This window comes from Indicator indicator, chromosome 35, assembly GCF_027791375.1.
Source record: "Indicator indicator isolate 239-I01 chromosome 35, UM_Iind_1.1, whole genome shotgun sequence".
Classification (NCBI taxonomy): domain Eukaryota; kingdom Metazoa; phylum Chordata; class Aves; order Piciformes; family Indicatoridae; genus Indicator; species Indicator indicator.
In genome coordinates, this window is record NC_072044.1 from 4,257,962 (window position 1) to 4,276,515 (window position 18,554).

Sequence of the window (18,554 nt, forward strand, 5' to 3'; positions counted from 1 at the left end):
GGTTCCTAACACTGACTAATGCTTTAAGGCGTTAGAAGAGACTCAGGGCAGGAGGTAAATACAGAGTCACCTGGCAAGAGACTCAGCAAGCCTGGGGAGCTCTGCCACTGAGCTGCTGCATCTCCTGTGCCACCTTGCCAACTGAAATAACCTCAGAGGCCTCAGGCTGGTTGGTGCATGAGAACAAAACACCTTGGGAAACAGTGGGAAAGATGCCACACTTGTGACCAGTGCTCTCACAAACCTTCTGGTCAATGTTTGCTTAGCTCAGAACTGGTCCCAGTCAAACTGTGCACACCCTGCTGCCTCTGAAGGCTGCCTCTTTGCACCGCCCTTGCTGCAGGGTAGGTGGTCCTGGTGCCTCCTGCCCAAACTCTCATGGCTGTATCTCTGGGATGACATTTCTTGATTTCAGTTCTGATGGGGAAGCTCTTCCTGGTGTGCTCCTGGGAGAGTTTCCCTCCCACATGTTCTTCCCAAGGGCTCCATGGAAAGCCAGGGATGTCATTCCCTCCTTAGGTATGATGCCGTTGGATGAAGGAGGGTCAGAGACAGAGAGTTTGTATGAAATCGAGGGCATGAACAAGTGGATTCTCTACTTGTAAGTATGCACTGGTGGGACCATCTCTGCAGGTGGTCTGTCACAGTCTCTCCTTTCTGTCCTGCCTGGGCCAGGCTTTCTTCTTGGCCACCAGTTTGGGAGGAAGAGCCACATGCTGGGTGCTCAGGAGATGCAAACACTGTGGGCAGCAAGCAGAGGATTCTGCTCTGGGACTGGGAAAAAACTGTTTCAGGCTGAACAGCCTCCTCCCTTTGGGACCAGGCTCCAGGCAGTCTCCTGAGCCCATGCAGCATGTCTTGCGATTTAGCAGCTGTGCCTGTAGCAGCCAGCCAGAGCTGACTGTGGCCTGAAAAGGAGCCAGGAGATGTTTGTGTGGATGACCTGCAAGGTCTGAGTAAAGGCAACAAATGCCAGGGGCATTTTTCCTCAGCCCTTTTCAGGGAAGGCCCCTGGAGAAGACAGCAGGGATGGCTTTGGGCTGGGCAGGAGCTGGGCAGGAGCTGGCCTTGCTGACCCTTTGGCCATCTCCACAGCCGGCAGTGGAGGCGCTGGAACCGAATGTTCCGTAGGAAGTGCAGGGATGTGGTGAAGTCGAAGTTCTTCTATTGGCTTGTGATCCTGATGGTGGCGCTCAACACCCTCTCCATCGCCTCTGAGCACCACTTCCAGCCAGAATGGCTGACAGTGATTCAAGGTGAGCAAAGATCCTGGGGGACACCCTGCTGTGCACAGCCACACTGTCACAGTGGCTACCAGACACGTGGGGACCTGCTGGTGCACACAAACAGCCTGCACACCCCCCTGCACATGAAACATGCATGGGGCATGCAGCTGTAGGGGCACAGCGTGTGTGTCCCTGGAGGTGCAGGTTTGCATGGTGGCACACATGGAATGTTTGCACTTAACACCTGTGCATGCAGAGCAAAGCACACATTGCAGGCACACACAGTCTCGTCAAGTGCAGCTCTCCAGCTCTGCAGGCATGCACACAGCTCTGCAGGCATGCACACAGTTCTGCAGGCATGTACACAGCTCAGACATGCATGCACACAGCTCTGCATGCATTCACAGAGCTCAACCATACATGCACACAGCTCAGACATGCATGCACACAGCTCTGACATGCTTGCACACAGTTCTGCATGCATGCATGGAGCTCAACCATACATGCACACAGCTCAGACATGCTTGCACACACACACACCTGCACACACAGCCCTGTTCAGGGCACACCCTGCATGGATTCCCGTGCACAGCACCACTGGTCTCTCACAAGCACAAAGCTGCACATTGCCCTTCTCCTCCTCTTTCTCTCCTGCATGCTCCCTGGAAAGCAGCATTTGCTGTAGCTGCAGCTCAGGGCTTGGTGTGCAGAGGAGGGAGGTGGGCAGCGCTGCCCTCCTGCTGTGCCCTGCTGGGATCAAGAGGTTCTTGCTGTGTTGTGTTGGGTGTCCTGTCACAGACAATGCCAACCGGGTGCTGCTGGCACTCTTTGTGGCTGAGATGCTGCTGAAGATGTATGCCCTGGGCCTGCGCCAGTACTTCCTGTCCCTCTTCAATCGCTTCGACTGCTTTGTGGTGTGCTCAGGGATCCTGGAGGTCATCCTGGTGGAGCTTGGCACCTTGTCACCCCTGGGCATCTCCGTGCTGCGCTGCATCCGGCTCCTCCGCATCTTCAAGATCACCAGGTTAGGGATGGAGGCCTGGGGGTGCCAGGGGTTCGTGGTCCCCAGGCCTTGTCCCTGGGGAGGGATGCAGCGTGAGCAGAGCTGGCAGCTCCTGGATGGATGTACAAGATGAAGTCGGGTCTAGGAGTGGTGGGGAGGACAGAGCAGGTCTTGCTGCAAGTCTCCTGGGGTCTCTCTCTTGCTCTGGGTTCTGGGGTGATATAAATGGGAGTGCCAGGGCTCCTGGCTTCTCTTTCCGGCACCAACCCAATATGTGTCCATCCCTCTTCCCCATCTTGCCTGCTGGTGCCCCATGTCTGGACCATGTCACACCATGCCTGGAGCTTCGTTTCCACCTCCTGGGGCCTGGCTGGAGCAGTTCCAGTGCCCAGCCTGTGCGTGGTGCTGGTTCAGAGCCCCCCTTGCTGGGCTGCTACCACATTCCCTGGGCTGGATGGCCTCTTCCCTATGCCATCTGGTCCTGCCCACATGCTCCTGTGTCTCCTCTGCCTAGGTACTGGACATCACTAAGCAACCTGGTGGCCTCCCTGCTCAACTCTGTTCGTTCCATTGCCTCTCTGCTCCTCCTCCTCTTCCTCTTCATCATTGTCTTTGCACTACTGGGCATGCAGCTCTTTGGGGGCAAGTTTGACTTTGAGGACATGGAGGTGCGGCGCAGCACATTCGACAACTTCCCTCAGGCCCTTATCAGTGTCTTCCAGGTATGAGGCTGAGGGAAGTGGCAAGAGGGCTGGAGGACAGGGTGCTAAGAGTCTTGCCTGAGCTGTGGGTCTCCTGGCAAAAGCTGGGGCTCAGAGAGGTGTGGGTTCGTGGGATGTGATGTGACTTGGAGGCAGAAGCAGAGAAATGCGATTGGAAGCATGGGGCAGAAGTGCAAGGACATGGCTGAAGTTTGGCTGTGGGGCTGAAGGGGCTGTGAGGGTTGGGGGCTGGAACCAGGAGGGCAGGATTGAACTGTGGGGTTCTGCTGTGCTCTGCTGTGAGGGCTCTTGAATCCCTCTTTCTGCTCTGCTCCCAGATTCTGACTGGAGAAGACTGGAATGCAATCATGTATGATGGGATCATGGCCTATGGGGGCCCTTCCTTCCCTGGCATGCTGGTCTGCATCTACTTCATCATCCTCTTTGTTTGTGGGAACTGTATCCTCTGCCTTGGAAGCCAAGCCCAGGCTCCCTATACCCATCCCCACAGCTTCAGCTACACAGGACTCTGATGTGGGAGAGGCTTTCTTAAGTGTTTCATTTCTGAACAGCAGGGGAACAAACCACAGGCTTCAGGGGTCTGGGGTCTGGAGCAGACAGCTCCAGGGCAGGTTTGGGTGACTGACACAGGTTCAGCCATGGGTCAGTGCAGGAACAAGACTGAACTGGACAGACCCAGTCAAGGAACAGAGGGAGCAGCCAGCTCAGAGCTCAGCACCCACAAGAATGGGAGCAGGGTTAGAGATCCCCACCCAGAGTTCTCTAAAGAGCTCAGTTCCAGGAAAGTTTCTCAGGGCAGCCGGGACACCATGGACAGCTCTGGCCACGTCCTCCACACAGGAAATAGTCATGTCCTTAGTTCTGCCCCCCAGATATCCTTCTCAACGTCTTCCTGGCCATTGCAGTCGATAACCTGGCGGAGGCTGAGAGCCTGACCCTGGCCCAAAAGGCCAAAGCAGAGGAACGCAAGCGCCGGAAGATGTCCAGGTGAGTGCTGCACTGCCTGGCACCGGAGCAGCCAGATCAGGAGCTTTGGTGTGAGGGCACAGAATGGCATTGCCCATGCTCCTGCCCAGAGCTCAGCTCCTGCTCTCCACTCCTCTCTGCTCTCCCCTCCTCTCTGCTCAGAGGTTACCCAGAGAAGTCTGAGGATGAGAAGCAGATGCTGGCAAAGAAGCTCGAGCAGAAAGTGAAGGGAGAAGGGATTCCCACAACAGCCAAGGTCAGTGCTGGTGGGGCTGGGCCTGCGGGAGCTCATGGTGAGCTAGTAGTGACCTCATGGCTAAGAAGACCAACAGTATTCTGGGGTGCATTAAGAAGAGTGTGGCCAGCAGGTCAAGGCAGGTTCTTTCCCTCTACTCTGTCCTAGCAAGGCCATACCTGGAGTATTGTGTCCAGTTCTGGGCTCCCCAGCTCATAGAGACAGGGAACTACTGGAGAGAGTCTAACCAAGGGTCACAAGGATGTTGAGGGGACTTGAGCATCTCTCTTATGAGAAGAGGCTGAGAGACTTGGGGCTGTTTGGAGAACACAGGAGGTGTCATTTGAATGTGAAGAGAAACTTTTTCTTGTGAGGATGCCAGAGCCCTGGAGCAGGCTGCCCAGACAGGTTGTGGAGTCTCTTCTGGAGGCTTTCAAAACCTACCTGGACCCATTTCTGTGTGACCTGATCTAGGTGAACCTACATTAGCAGGTGTGTTGGACCAGGTGATCTCTAAAGGTCCCCTCCAACCCCTGCCATCCTGGGACCAGCCTTTTCCTTCCACCAGCCAGGACGGGCAAAGGTTTGGAGCCAGCCTGGGTCTGGGCTCTTCTGGGCTAGAGGTGCTGCTCAGCTTAGCATCCTCTGCAGCTGGGGGCTCCCTGAGCACAGGCAGGACAGGTTGCCTGGTGAACAGGCCCTTTGCTGGGGATCCATTGCTTCTGGTTCATTTTCTTGGCTGCAGCCACTTGTCAGTGGCTGAGATGGGCTGGATGCCAGTGGGGAGGGGAGCAGAGCAGGTCAGCACCACCCCAGCCCTCCTCTATGTCCACCAGCACCCACTCTGTGCAAAACCTTCTGTTCAGTTCTGCTGACTGTGTGCTGAGCTGCCTCTTAAAGGCATCTGACCAGCAGCTACTTCTCTATTCACTTGGCAGAGGTGCCCTATGGGAACTCACCCCAGAGTCACCCCCTGCCTTATTCCACCCATGGTGTAAGGTGCATGGCCCCAGGCTCTTGCTCAGCACACACTCCCCTGTCTCATCCTCCTGTTACTGCTCTTTGCCTGGACTGCAGCACTCCTGAGGTGTTTCCATCACCCTGCTCCACCCTGGGCCAGGACTGCACGTTCTTGGTGCCATACAGGCCGAAGACAGAAACACTCTGTGCCCCATGTGGCTTGCAAGCTGGCAGGGTCTGGCCATCATGGCATGACTGGCAGCAGTATTGGCACAGGCATCTGCATGTCTACCTCTCTCTCTTTTGTTTCAGTTGAAAGTGGATGAATTTGAGTCCAATGTCAATGAGATCAAAGACCCCTACCCTTCTGCAGACTTCCCAGGTAAAAACTTGGCCCTGGCAGGGCAGCAGACGAGCTAAGGAGGCACTGCTGAGGGATAGTGCCAGAGCCAGAGCTGTGTAAGGAGTACCAGCCTCGGGGTACTGAGGACCTGCTTGCACAGATGCCAGATCAGAGTCACAGGATCAGAGGATTGTTCATCAGGTCATGTCCCCTCTCCCTCTCTGGGTGACTCTTCTTTTCCCTTCGTATTGCTACCGTGCAGGTGATGATGAGGAGGATGAGCCTGAAATCCCCCTGAGTCCTCGGCCACGGCCCCTGGCAGAGCTGCAGCTGAAAGAGAAGGCTGTGCCCATGCCTGAAGCCAGCTCTTTCTTCATCTTCAGCCCAACCAACAAGTAGGCACTGACCCCTTTCCCTACCTTGTGGGAGCCTAGGACTCTTTGGCACCAGCCCTTCCCAGTGAGGTCCTGCTTATGCATAACAACTATGAAGGCAGGCAGCTCACTGGGCACAGCTGCCTCTCTGGAAGGGCTGGCAGAGGCATCCCTTCATGCTTAGGGCCTTCTTGCTCTCAAGGTTTAACCTTCTTCCAGGCTGCCAGGCTGATGTCCCTCCAACCCCTCACAGCACCTTGCACTGTTTCTGTCCCTGGCAGGTTTCGGATGCTGTGCCACAGAATCATCAATGCCACCTGGTTCACCAACTTCATCCTGCTCTTCATCCTGCTCAGCAGCATCTCGCTGGCAGCTGAGGATCCCATCCGGGCCGAGTCCTTCCGCAACCAGGTGCCTGTGCAGCTGTGCAGGGCTGGGGTGGCTGGGGGAGACCTCCTGGACATCCCCAGCAAGAGAGCTCCCTGCCAGGTGTCCTGCCTGGGCAAGTAGCTGTGATTTCATCCCTGCCTCTGGGAGGGCAATAAGTACTGGCAGCAGAGACCACTCAGGGTGCAGCTGGCACAGGTTTCTGTTGCTCCATATCTCAGTGCATGACCTGACAGGATGTGTGAGAGGCTGTGGTGGCTTATCTGGGATAGAGACAACTATGCAGTCTGGCAGGAACTGGGGGGTCTCACATGGGGCAGCTCTCCAGGGCACTCAGTGCTTTTGGAGGTCAGATGCCTTCAGGTGAATCAAGTCAAGCCTCACTCACTTGAAAGCTGAGAGCTTGGTGCCAGGCTGCCGGCTGGATCGTGTACTGGGGAAAATCAGCAAGGCTGAAGGCAACTGAAGAGTCTTCCTGGTGCTATGTCTGCAGGCTCTGCTGAGCTGTGAGCTTCCCAGTCCACAGGGGGAGGGCAAACCCACCGTGCCAGGATGTCTGACACACTGAGGCATTTCCCAGTCTCATCCAGTTCTGCTGCTTCTGTTCGCAGATTCTCAGATACTTTGACATTGGTTTCACCTCTGTCTTCACCGTTGAGATTGTCCTGAAGGTGAGTCCTGCTCCATGGTCCTGGCCATGCCCATGCCCAGCACACAGGGCTGGACTGTTCTGGCCATGGGCACTTGTGCTTGTTGGGCACAAGCTCAAGGTCCCAGCAAGGAGGAGCTGCTGGCTCCTCATGTCCCCAGGGTCTGTGAGTCTGGGGGGGGTGTGACCTGCCCCAGAGGCCACCTGTGCCCTCCACTGTGGTCAGGCAGCCAGGTGGGCAGTGCTGTGGCACAGGGCAGATGGGACATGGCCCCAGGGCTTTCGCTCTGATTGTTCCCCTGAGAAAAGCTTTGAGAGAGCAGTGGAGAGCTGTGGAATAAAGCAGGACCTCAAGCAGCTGCTGCACGTTGATGCCTCTCCAAGCCCCCTGGCTCTCCTCTCTAATTTGTGGGATGTCTGGGAAGCGTTTTGTCTCCAGACAGTGCAGCACAGAGGACCTGCAGCTGAAGTCAGCTTATGCCTGGCTGCAGAGGGAGAAGTCTGAGCAGGGATAGGGTCACAAGCCATGGAGCTATGAGAAGCCCTTTGTGCCTTGTCCACCCCAGGGCTGTGGAGGGACCTGAACCCTGCCTGGGCTCTCTGCTAACTGCTTCTGCTCCCCAGATGACAGCCTATGGAGCTTTCCTGCATAAAGGCTCCTTCTGCAGGAACTCCTTCAACATCTTGGACTTGCTGGTGGTCGCTGTCTCGCTCACTTCCATGGGCACTGAGTAAGAACCTGCACTGTGCGGGGTGGGCACAAGGCTGGTCTGCCTGGCAGGGCAGCTGGGCTGCTGCAGCTCTCTGCTGGGTGGACAAGGAGCAGCCAGCCCAAGGGCTGGGCCTTAGTCTGTGTGTTAGTGCCCACAAAGTCATGCTTAGGGGGACAGGGCATGGACAGCTGGGAGGAAGGAAGGCACTCCCTGAGTGCCAAAGGTGAAGATCTGGATAGGAATTCAATTTGAAGATTCCCAGATGCCAGTTTCCCTCAGCCTTAGGTGGGGTAATAGCTTAGTGACATCTGCATGTCTCTGACATCCCTTGCTCCTCACCTCCTCTGGTCCCAGTTTGGCCTCCATGGCTGCTTGGTGTGGATGTGCCAGGCTGGTCTGGTCAGAACTGGCTCATCTCAGCTCTGCCTTCCTCCTCAGGTCCAGCACCATCTCAGTCGTGAAGATCCTCCGGGTCCTGAGGGTGCTGAGGCCTCTACGAGCCATTAACAGGGCAAAGGGGCTGAAGGTAAAAAGGGGGGTGGGGGTCCTTGTGCCGTGGACCTCATGGAAGGTTATGTGGCAGGCATCTGCCCTGTGAGATCTGGGAGGCCAAGAACCCAATTCCTGCTCCATGTCTGTGGAAGGGGTCTGCCCAATCCCACTGCTCTCATCAGGCTCTGGTTCCTCCTGGGGCCCATCCCTTCAGGGAGAGGCTGTGGGACAGGCAGCAGGGGCTTGCCCCAGGCCTGCTCATTGTGTCCTTGGCCCCTGCAGCATGTGGTCCAGTGTGTGTTTGTGGCCATCAAGACCATCGGGAACATCGTGGTCGTCACAACCTTGTTGCAGTTCATGTTTGCCTGCATTGGGGTCCAGCTCTTCAAGGTGAGAAGTGTCTGGGGTGGGCAGGAGGGTGGGCAGTGCAGATGTTCTGGGCAGGCTCTTCCAGTCGTAGCCCTTGGGGATGGTCTCCCTTGATGCTGAGACCAGCAGAGGGGAGGAGAGCAGGGGACATGCAGGACACTGCTCTGTGCAAAGGGACCAGCTGCCTTTGCCTTGCACCACTTAGTGCCTCAGTTTCCTCTTTCCAAGTGGCCAGGAGCTCCTGACTCCCTTTGTGCTTTGAATGCAACATTCCATTTTTGACAACACCCCCTCCCTGGGCCTTGGCTGCTCCAAGGCAGAGCTGCTCTGGCTGAGCTGAGCTTTGCTGAAATTCCAGCATAGGGACATCTTCCAGGGCAGCCTGCAGGCTGAGCAGGGCTGTCAGCATAGCTGCACTTGTAGCTTATGCTGTGGTTATTGCTCTCTTCTCTGTGTTTCAAATAGCTGGCTCCAGATGGGATGAGCTGGGAAGGCCTCAGATCAGGGCCCTGGAAGATTTGTTCCCATTACTAGCCAACATTGGTTTGTCCCCACCAGGGTCTGCCATGGCTTCTGAAACCCCCTGTGAGCTGTTGCATTTCCATGCAAAGTGAGGAAGGCAGCAACTGTATGAGGCAGGGGCCAGAGTCATCAGGGAGGCAGAATAGGGCCTGACTGAGTTGGGAAAAAGTCAAAACTCCCAAAGGCTTCTGAAGCCACAGCAAAACCACAGCCTCTGCTCTCTGTCAAATGCAGGGCAAGTTCTACAGGTGCACAGACCCATCCAAGATGACAGAGAAGGAGTGCAGGTAAGAGCTCTCTGCAGCTCAGCCCCAGCTCAGCCCCAGGGCTGTGTATGGCAGGGGCCACTTTGTGTTCCTGCATGGAGTTGCCGCATCCAAAGCAGAGCTGAGGCTCTCCCTCAGTGTGGGGCAAATCAGGAACAACACAGGGCTGTCCTCCCCTGTCAGACACCAAAGAGCCCTAGGCCAGCAGCACAGCAGGAGGGCTTGAAGGGCACCCTGCCTGCTGAGCTTTGCCTCCCTCCTGCAGGGGTTACTTCATCAACTACGTGGATGGGGACCCTACACAGATAGAGCTCCAGGAGCGTCTCTGGTACCACAGCAACTTCCACTTTGACAATGTCTTCTCAGCCATGATGTCACTTTTCACTGTCTCCACCTTCGAGGGCTGGCCAGAGTGAGTCTGGCTGTGTGTGTGGCCTGGAAAGGGACAGGTCTGTGCTGGGAGCAGGTTGGTGTGCCATGGGGCAGAAGGAAGAGATGCCCAGGCTGAGGAGGCCGACTAGCTGCCCTGGCAGTGGCTGTGGAGCTGACAAGGTCATCTGGCAGCCCTATTGGATCTGGGTTATCTCCAGAGCTGCTGTTTCCCACCTAATTAGGATCTCTGTTGCCTTGCTCTCCTCTCCTGCAGGCTGCTCTACATGGCCATTGACACCAATGCTGAAGATGCAGGCCCCATATACAACTACCGGGTGGAGATTGCAATGTTCTTCATCATCTACATCATCCTCATTGCCTTCTTCATGATGAATATCTTTGTGGGCTTTGTCATTGTCACCTTCCAGGAGCAGGGGGAGAGCGAGTACAAGAACTGTGAGCTGGACAAGAACCAGGTAATGGGGCTGCTGGGACAGGGCAAGGTGGACCAGCCCTAGATCTGGCATGGCTGGGGCTGGCTGCTTTGGGTCAGCCCTTAGTGGTGGCACTGCTGGTGCAGATGAGTTGAACCTGCCCCACATCTGTGCACTGCTGGGGCAGGGTTAGCTGGAGCCATGCCTGGCACAGCACAAGTTTCCAAAGGGCAGAGTGGACCAGAACCAGAGAGTGGCTTTCTGGTGCAGGTAGAGTTCCCAGCCTGGGCTGGAGCAGAGGGTTGTGTCCAGTTCTGGGCTCCTAGTACAAAAGCAGCATGGATTTACTGGTGCCAGTCCAGCAAGGGGCTGCTGAAATGGCTGAGGGGCTGGAGCATGTCATGTGAGGAGATGCTGAGGGACAAGTCTGGCATTAAGAAAAGGCTCATGGGGATCTTACCTGTGTGTGTGAACACCCAGGGTGGAGCCAGGCTCTCTTCAGTTGTGCCCAGTGACAGCACACAAGGCAGTGGGCACAAGCTGAAGAAACCAATAAATTCCATGTGAACAAAGCTTCCTTTTTGTGGGGTGGGTGGTCAGACACTGGACCAGATTGCTCAGAGGGTGTGAAGGCTCCATCTTTGGGGGTTATTCAAAACCCAGCAGGACAACACACTGCTTTGAACCAGCACCTTTGACTAAACCATCTCCAGAGGCACCTTCCACTGCCAGCCCTTCTGTGGTGTTGCCACTCTGGCATTCTACCTGGGGCTAGCAAGCCTGAGAGCAGTGGAAGTGAGACCAAGGACGCCTAGACAGGGATGTCTGCTGGTGCTCATGTGCTGGGCAAGCCTGCAGAGGTGGCAAGGGCACCTGAACCCAACAGGCTGGGGAGAGAAGGGCCTGCTCAGCACCCCCAGGGGCAAAGAGGAAAGTCAGCGTCCCTGTGACCTTTGGTTCATGTGGGCTGCTCTTGGCCAGTCCTGAGAAACCCTGGGAAAGTGCCCTGAGAGCCAGGCAGGCTGGGGACTGAGGATCTTGGTTGAAGGGGGAAGCGGTGGCTTTGGGAGCTTGGTCCCATTGTGGGAGAGAAGGAAGGATCCAACTTGTGTCTCTGGGGACACACAGTGTTGCCAGGGGTGCTGGCAGTGCCTGTGCCCCTGGCAATGCCTGTGCCCCGGCAGTGCCTGTGCCCCAGCAGTGCCCTGTGCCCTGCTGTGGGCTCTCAGCTGCCCTGCCCTCCGCAGCGGCAGTGTGTGCAGTATGCGCTGAAGGCTCGGCCCCTGCGCCGCTACATCCCCAAGAACCCCTACCAGTACCACATCTGGTACGTGGTCACCTCCTCCTACTTCGAGTACCTCATGTTCTTCCTGATCCTGCTCAACACCATCTGCCTGGGCATGCAGGTAAGGGCCAAGGTACCCACCGTGGGTGGAGGAGGGGTGTGTACATCAGTGGGTGGGCCAGCCCAGCCCTGCCACCTCCAAGAGAGCTTCTTGGGGAGGAGGACTTGGCTACACAGCAAAGTTTGTGATGTGTGGTAGCACCCCGGGGGTGGGAACAAAATGGGGCTGGTTGGATGTGGGGAGCCCAGGGAAGATGCTGCAGGGCATAAATTTGCTTTCTTGCTGAGCCCTGCTGAGCCATGGGTCTGCAGCAGGGAGACCTGCATCCAGCCACACAGCTCTGAGCTCACAGCAGAGCCTGGACCTGCTCTGGGTTAATGTGGCTCCTTCTGACTTCTCTCCAGCATTACAACCAGTCTGAAGAGATGAACCACATCTCAGACATTCTCAACGTGGCCTTCACTGTTCTTTTCACCCTGGAGATGATCCTCAAGCTCATGGCCTTTAAAGTGAAGGTGAGAGGAGAGCATGGTCCAGAGAGCAGGGAGAGGGCCTCAGGCCAGGCCAGGGGGATCCATTTACTTCACTGGGCATCTCTTGAGGAGAAGCAGTCCCAAGTCTGCAACTCCAGAGAACTTCTTCTGAATCCCTTGGGGTCTCCACGTGCAGGACCTGTGACTTCCTGGAAGGGCTGCTGTTTGCTAGGCAAATCCAACCTCATCCAACTGCACATTGTTCCCATCTCCAGGGTCATCTGTCACTGACAGGGTCACAGCTCTAAGCCACCATGATCCACCCTCCTCATTTCACACGACTGTAAGGACCAAGCAATTGACTGCAGGGTCCAGAGTCTGACAACTATCCCTTCTGGCTCTGCCTGTGATGATGTTTCTGGCACTTCTTCCTCTGTGCTCCAGCACCTGTTTCCTCCTTGGCCTAACCCTTGGATGGTCACTCCTCTTCCCTGTTTCGTCCCTGGCAGGGCTACTTCGGGGACCCCTGGAATGTCTTTGACTTCCTCATAGTGATTGGCAGCATCATTGATGTCATCCTCAGTGAGATCGATGTAAGTGTGGGGGGTGGGTCCCGAGGGTGTCCCCTCAGAGCAGCACTGCTGCCACCACCCCAGGCTGTGCTGGAGACCTGCCCTGGGCCGAGGCAGGCATGGCCAGCTCTGCAGAGTGCTGGTGTCCTCTCCTCTCCTCTCTCCCTACTCTGCTTGGTTCTGAGAGCCACCATAAGTGTGTGGGGATCACATCTGTGGCTCTGTGGCCCCTAAAGCACTGTGCAAACACAGGGGGTCAGTCCGAGCTGGCCAACGTGTCCCCCCTGCTCCTTCCCCCCTCGTCCCCTGAGTCCATGGGCACTGGGATCCCTGCAGAGCAGCCCAGGACTGCACCAGGAGCAGCACCATGCATGCCAGCCCCTGCCCCACTTACCCTGCCTGTATCCCATATGCAGTCACCCTCGTGTCAGCCTCAGAACAGTGGCAGTGGGAAGAAGAGTTGCCACAGCTCCCTGTACCCAAGGACACTGCTGTCCCTTGCCAAGGGAAGATCAGACACATCCAGTCTCAAAGCTTTGCATGTGTCCCCTTGGGCATAGACACAGTGAGTGGGGCTGTGCAGCTGCACACCCTGCAGCCTGCTGCAGGAGCTCCCCAGGGCTGGGGGCTGCAGGCAGTGTCTATGTGCTCAGCACTCTGGGGGAGCATTTTCAATGTGTGCCACTGTCCCTCATGGCACTGGGACATGGACACCAGTGTCCAGCACTGAAAATGCCTGCACAGGGGGTGTGTGCTGCATGTGGCAGTTCTGGTGATGACTCTAGGAGCTGCTGCAGTCAGGTGGGTTAGAGATTAACCCTCAGTGACTTTGCACACTCTCTCCTCTCAGGAGCAGGGCTTGCCAGCTCTGGTGCACTGCAGGACTGTGTCTGGCAGGTCTTCTGCCACTGCCTGCCCTGCACAGAGTGACCTTCAGCCATTCTCTGTGCCACAGAGGAGAGGATATTCAGGGGGCCTTAATGGTGGTCACTTTCTTCTCTGGCATCTGGTCCAGGCCTCACAGAGCTGGGCTAAGCAAACCCAGCTCCCTTCCTCCTCTGGGACAGCACCTGTCCATCCCTGCTCATCGATGCTGCCATCCTCTAGCTTCCAGGCTTCTCAGCCTTGACAAGCTGCCAGATTTCCTACCAGTTCCATGCAGCTTTCATCTGTCACCAGATCCTCCACGAAACCATCCTTGGCCCCCCAAGCTCTCTTCACCTGTGATCTGGTTTTCCATTGCCTGTAGGGTATCATTTGCCAGTGTGCTGCTTCCTTGCCCATTATCAGTCAGAAAGGACATTCAAATAGTGCTGGAGGCCCTGCACTGCACAGAGGTTTTCAGTCCCTGTGGCATGAGAGACCAGGTCAGCTGACACCGGTGCCAAAGTACCACTGTGCTTGGCTATGGGTCTGTAGGGGTGCCAGGGCCACAGAGCACAGGCACCTGGAGGACTCCAGTGCCCCGGGCTTAGCTGGCAAACACTGACCTAGGTTCTGTGCTCTGTGTGCTGCAACACCACTGGCAGTGTCAAGGCCATGCAGGAGGCCAGGCAGGATTTCAAGAATGGTCCTATATGGCCTGAGACCCCCTGGGCCTCTCTCCGAGATCTGGGTGCTGATCTCCCCTCCCACTGCCCCAAGCTCCTCAGGCATCTCCCTTCCAGGCAGCCCTGCTCTGGCAGATCTCATGCCCCAGTGACCATCCATGTCCCTTCCTGAGAACATGCCCTTGTGGCTTGTCCCACCCTTCCTCCATGTGCTTTCCTCTCCATCCAACCCACCTCTTTCTTCCAGCACTGCCAAGCTTTTCCCAGCCATCTGGTGATGTGCTAAGGGATTAGCATTAGGGGGCAGGGGCACAACCTCATCTCCCCTTCTGGTAAGTCTTCCTGCTGAGAGGTCAGTGCAAGGTGGGTCTGCTGCCTCTGGTCCTCAGAAGCTGTTTGCAACCACTGCACCATCACAGATCCTCTTGGCAGCTCAGGCAGACCCTCGGGGCTGCAGTGCTTTCTGGAGGGTGGTCTTCACAAAACAAGGCAGCACCACGGTGCAGGGCTGCAGGGCAGCACCTCCACAGCAGCCAAGCTGGTCCTGAGGGTTTGCAAAGGTCTGTCCTTCCCTCCTCTCTCTTTCCACTCTGTCTCTTTTCCCCTCCCTCATGTCTCTCTGTGCAGCTGTCAAGGTGAAGTGATGGGAAGAGTTGTGCTGTCAAGAGCCCTCTGCTAGCCACTACCATCCTAGCTGCCCAGTCACTGCATTCCCCAGAGGGAAGTAGGGGTGGCGTCCCCTCGGGCAGTGCTATCCCAGACTCTGAAGTGCAGGGAGCTGGCAGTGTCCACGCTTCTGTGTTGCTGCTGCCACTGCCTGCCGTGGAATCTGAGTCCCTTCATGAGGCCTCAAGCTTCCCAGCCTGCCCAGAGCCTCCTGTGATTGCTGCCCAGGCCCCCGGCAACGAGCCTGGGTCTGCGCAGGCACTGCTGGCGCTGGGCTAACCCCACTGAGGGCCAGGTGTTGGTATCTGCACTGGGAAGAAGTCTCTCTGCCCCAGAGCATCCTAGGCTCCCTGCAAGGAGAGTGTCTTCAACTGGCAGGGTGTGTGTGAGTGGGCTCTCTGTGTGTGCCCTGTGTGTGCCAGCGTGCCTGCAGAACAGCCCTTGCTGCCCCTCGGTCAGTGGGTGAATGGTGCTGGGTAGTGGTTTGTCCCCTACTGGCACAGGGCTCTACCAGTCTCAGTGCTCACTCTTAGCAAACCTGCCCCATTTTTGTCTTGGTGTCCAAGCAGCTGAGCTGGAAGCAGCCTGGCTTGCTGTGGAAGAGCCATGGACTGGCCTGAGCTGGTCACTGCCTCAAGATCCCTGCCACAGCCCTGGTCCTGCCTCCCTGGTCTTGTCCATGGGAGGAAGCAAAACTAAACAGTCCTGATGTTTGGCCCAGATTTCCTGCCCCCTGCAGCCCTGCCCCAGGTGTGGCTGTCACAGTGGGTGCCAGGCAGTGTGGCATAGAAGTGGGTAAGTCCCTGCACCTCAAAACTCACCTTGCCTTCTCCATGGGCCCAGGTGATAATGGATCTCCCCCTGTCCTTCCCTTGTGCTCTTCCTCTTGTCCCCCATTTCCATCTTACTCTTTCTTCTGTGTCTGTGTTGCCTTCTGCGACCACTCGTCGCTCCCTGCCTCTCCATCCTGCTGCTCTGACTCTGCTGTTCTCTCGACAGACAGTTCTTGCATCCCGTGGTGGACTGTACTGCCTCGGCGGGGGCTGTGATGGCCTTGTAAATATCAGCTGCATGTGCTTGCTGTGTGCCCTCTCTGCTCACCCTGGCTGTGCCAGCACCTGCATGTGCCCTGCATGTTAGTAAGACACACCAGACCTAGCAGCTCCCTCTGGGGTGTAGCTGAGAGGGACTTGGGGTGGCACACCCCCTCCCACAGACACCCCTTCCCACCCTGAGATGTACTGGGCCTGGCCCTCCACCATCCCACCCCACCATAGCTGACCTGAATGGAGCCTCTATCAGAGGTGTCCCTGGCTGTTAAGGGCAGGACATGGCCTTGGTTCTCTGACCATCAGCCTTCTGTTTAAGGCCTGAAGGGATTTGAATCCACGAGAGCAGCCTGACACTCTTAGCTGGTGAGAGGGGCAACTGTGGCTTCCCCCAGGGATCTGGTTGTGTCCTATGGCTGCTGAGGGAGCTGAGCAGGCTAAGCTCTGTGCTCGTGACAGTGACATGTGGGGGTGCAGTGGGGTGGTAGTGCCACATAGAAGCCCTGAAAATGGGAAGCATCTGGGGTCCAGGGCAAGCTGGCCTTTGCTAGGCATTGCCCAGGTCCCAGGGGTGGGACATGGTGCCCTGGAGTTGCTGAGATGTTCCTGACCACCATGCTTGCTGGGCAAATTCTAGGCACTAGAGGAGTTAAAGGCAAGGGAAAGAAGTGGGGAGAGGAGATGGTGTTGGCCAGTGCAGCCCTGGGAGGTCAGGAATGGGGAGATGGAGCTGCTGGGAGGGGTGTGCAGAGCTGGGTTTACTGCCCTGAGATAGCTGGGAGCAGGTCAGCTGACTGATGGGAGTGAGGGGGAGCCAGTGGCAGCAGCAGAGCTCTGGGAGGCCAAGGGCACAGTGGGAAAGGCATCCCAAGCAGTGATGGGATCAGCATGAACAGTGCCTGGCAGAGGCCAGGAGGTCATGGTTCCCTGTGGCACAGGCTGGGGCTAAGGCTGTGCCATGCTGGAGCAACCAAGGGAGCAAGTAGTTTAGTCTCCAACTGCCAATGTCCCAGACAAAATCTGTCTACTTGAACCCATGAGTTGTGCCTGCTGGCTCCCCTCCTGCCTGCTCATTCTGCCCAGAAGCCAGAAGTTTCCCAGCTGTGGGACATGGCTGTTCACCCTTCCCAGGGGGGCTTGCAGCCACCTCAAGAGTCTAGACATCACTGCAGGTCAGGGTGGCACTGGGCACCACTGCCCCGAGGTCATCCTGCCTTCTGTCCCTTCTTTGGTTGTGAAAGCCCTGCTAGGATGTTCTCAAACCAACCTACCAGTGCTTAAAGAGCCTCTTTAACCCTTCCTTACCTGGCACCTGGCAAATGGGCTGTGAGGTGGGAGCATCCCACATGGTACCTGCTGAGGGGAGCCTGGGCAGACCTGCCCCTGTCCTCGAATGGCCCCATCCCGTGTATGGTGGAGAGCACAGCTGCCCCAGCCTGCATTCCAGCATGCCTCCCCCTGCAGTGTCCCAGCCCCATAGTGATGGGATTCCTCTCACACCCTGAGCAGCATGGGGGCACATGTGTGAGATGCTGTGGCTGGGGAGAAGAACTCCTTGGGAGGTCTGGAGGGAAAATGTCATCACAAGGGATGTGGGGACCATGACTGGCAGCTGGAAGGGAAGAATGTCATCACCCTTGCCCCCACCCCTGCCACCTCCCCAAACCTGAACAGCCTTTGCCAGCCTGGCAGCACCAGCACCAGCTGCCCTCCAAGCGTGCTCTGCCTGCAGGACTCAGATGACAACTCCAGAGTCTCCATCACCTTCTTCCGCCTCTTCCGTGTGATGCGGCTGGTGAAGCTGCTGAGCCGGGGGGAAGGGGTCAGGACCCTCCTGTGGACCTTCATCAAGTCCTTCCAGGTAGGTGAGGAGCAGGGCTCCCCTCCCAGACAAACACATGGCCTGGCCTGGTAGAGAGCTCTGCCCCTGCGGCTGTCTGGGTGAGCAGGCAGCCTCCACCAGGCAGGGGAGGAAAGCTCCAGTGCTGGCCTCAGCCTGGCCATGGGGCTGTGCTCTGCCGGAGGGCACTGCCTGTATGGGTGGGGAGACGAGGGAGTCTCCCTGGCTGGCACTAGGTGTCAGAGCTGAGCTGAACAGACAGAGCCTGCCCAGGTCATCAGTCCTGCTGCCAGCACCAAGCTCAAGGGCATGCTGCAGCATCTCAGCACACAGCCCCTGTGCCTAGGCAGTTCCTTCAGCATCCCCGGGTTGTGCTCAGCCTTTGTCCCAGTTGCAGAAACCCAGCTGTGCTTTGAGGGCTGGCATAAGCCTGCCATGCATGAGAACTGGGGAGTGGGGCTGGTGGGAGGCTGGTCAGAGGAGCAGGCAGAGAGTAAGTGGTGCCCTCCCCACATGGAGGCTGAATGCTGGCCACAGGCAGGAGCTCCAGACCCAACTTGCTGTCCCTGACTTGCCTTGATGTTAGGCTGGGTCTCACACGAGCCATGGTCCTTCTTCAACAGGCATTGCCCTACGTAGCCCTGCTGATTGTGATGCTTTTTTTCATCTACGCTGTGATTGGGATGCAGGTGAGAGGCACAGGGGTGGAACTTGGTCTTGAACAGCTGCCCTGAGCCTGATAGCACCTGGGGAGATAGGACAGAGAAGGACTGAGTCCAGTGCCAGGTGCTCCCTGGGTCTCCGCACATGATGGGACTGTGTTATCCAGGTCTCCGAGGATGCTTACAGCCCCAGCAGCCCCCTCCCATCCCCAGGCTGCAGCTAGGGCAGCCAGGGGCATCACAGCAAAAAGCACTTTGAGAGTCAAGGGCACAATCTAGACACAGCCACCAGACCTTGGGTCCCTGGCCCAGGTGAGGTGCAGCTCAAGAACTCCAGAGCAGCCACATGCCAGTCCCAGTCTC

The 18,554-nt window shown here is 57.0% G+C and overlaps 1 protein-coding gene across 1 annotated transcript in view; it reads left to right on the forward strand.

The window, feature by feature from the left end:
• The window catches only part of CACNA1S (calcium voltage-gated channel subunit alpha1 S), a 44,984-nt gene that overhangs the window by 17,231 nt on the left and 9,199 nt on the right, over positions 1 to 18,554 (forward strand). Inside the window, exons 9-31 of the mRNA XM_054395925.1 lie at positions 520 to 601; positions 1,096 to 1,256; positions 2,025 to 2,250; positions 2,744 to 2,951; positions 3,269 to 3,389; positions 3,824 to 3,938; positions 4,080 to 4,173; positions 5,425 to 5,494; positions 5,718 to 5,850; positions 6,111 to 6,240; positions 6,828 to 6,887; positions 7,490 to 7,596; positions 8,017 to 8,104; positions 8,353 to 8,460; positions 9,196 to 9,248; positions 9,493 to 9,639; positions 9,874 to 10,075; positions 11,281 to 11,439; positions 11,784 to 11,894; positions 12,362 to 12,445; positions 15,640 to 15,696; positions 17,422 to 17,550; positions 18,153 to 18,218. Coding sequence (XP_054251900.1) covers positions 520 to 601; positions 1,096 to 1,256; positions 2,025 to 2,250; positions 2,744 to 2,951; positions 3,269 to 3,389; positions 3,824 to 3,938; positions 4,080 to 4,173; positions 5,425 to 5,494; positions 5,718 to 5,850; positions 6,111 to 6,240; positions 6,828 to 6,887; positions 7,490 to 7,596; positions 8,017 to 8,104; positions 8,353 to 8,460; positions 9,196 to 9,248; positions 9,493 to 9,639; positions 9,874 to 10,075; positions 11,281 to 11,439; positions 11,784 to 11,894; positions 12,362 to 12,445; positions 15,640 to 15,696; positions 17,422 to 17,550; positions 18,153 to 18,218 — 2,711 coding nt within the window. The remainder of the gene's footprint in view (positions 1 to 519; positions 602 to 1,095; positions 1,257 to 2,024; positions 2,251 to 2,743; positions 2,952 to 3,268; positions 3,390 to 3,823; positions 3,939 to 4,079; positions 4,174 to 5,424; positions 5,495 to 5,717; positions 5,851 to 6,110; positions 6,241 to 6,827; positions 6,888 to 7,489; positions 7,597 to 8,016; positions 8,105 to 8,352; positions 8,461 to 9,195; positions 9,249 to 9,492; positions 9,640 to 9,873; positions 10,076 to 11,280; positions 11,440 to 11,783; positions 11,895 to 12,361; positions 12,446 to 15,639; positions 15,697 to 17,421; positions 17,551 to 18,152; positions 18,219 to 18,554) is intronic.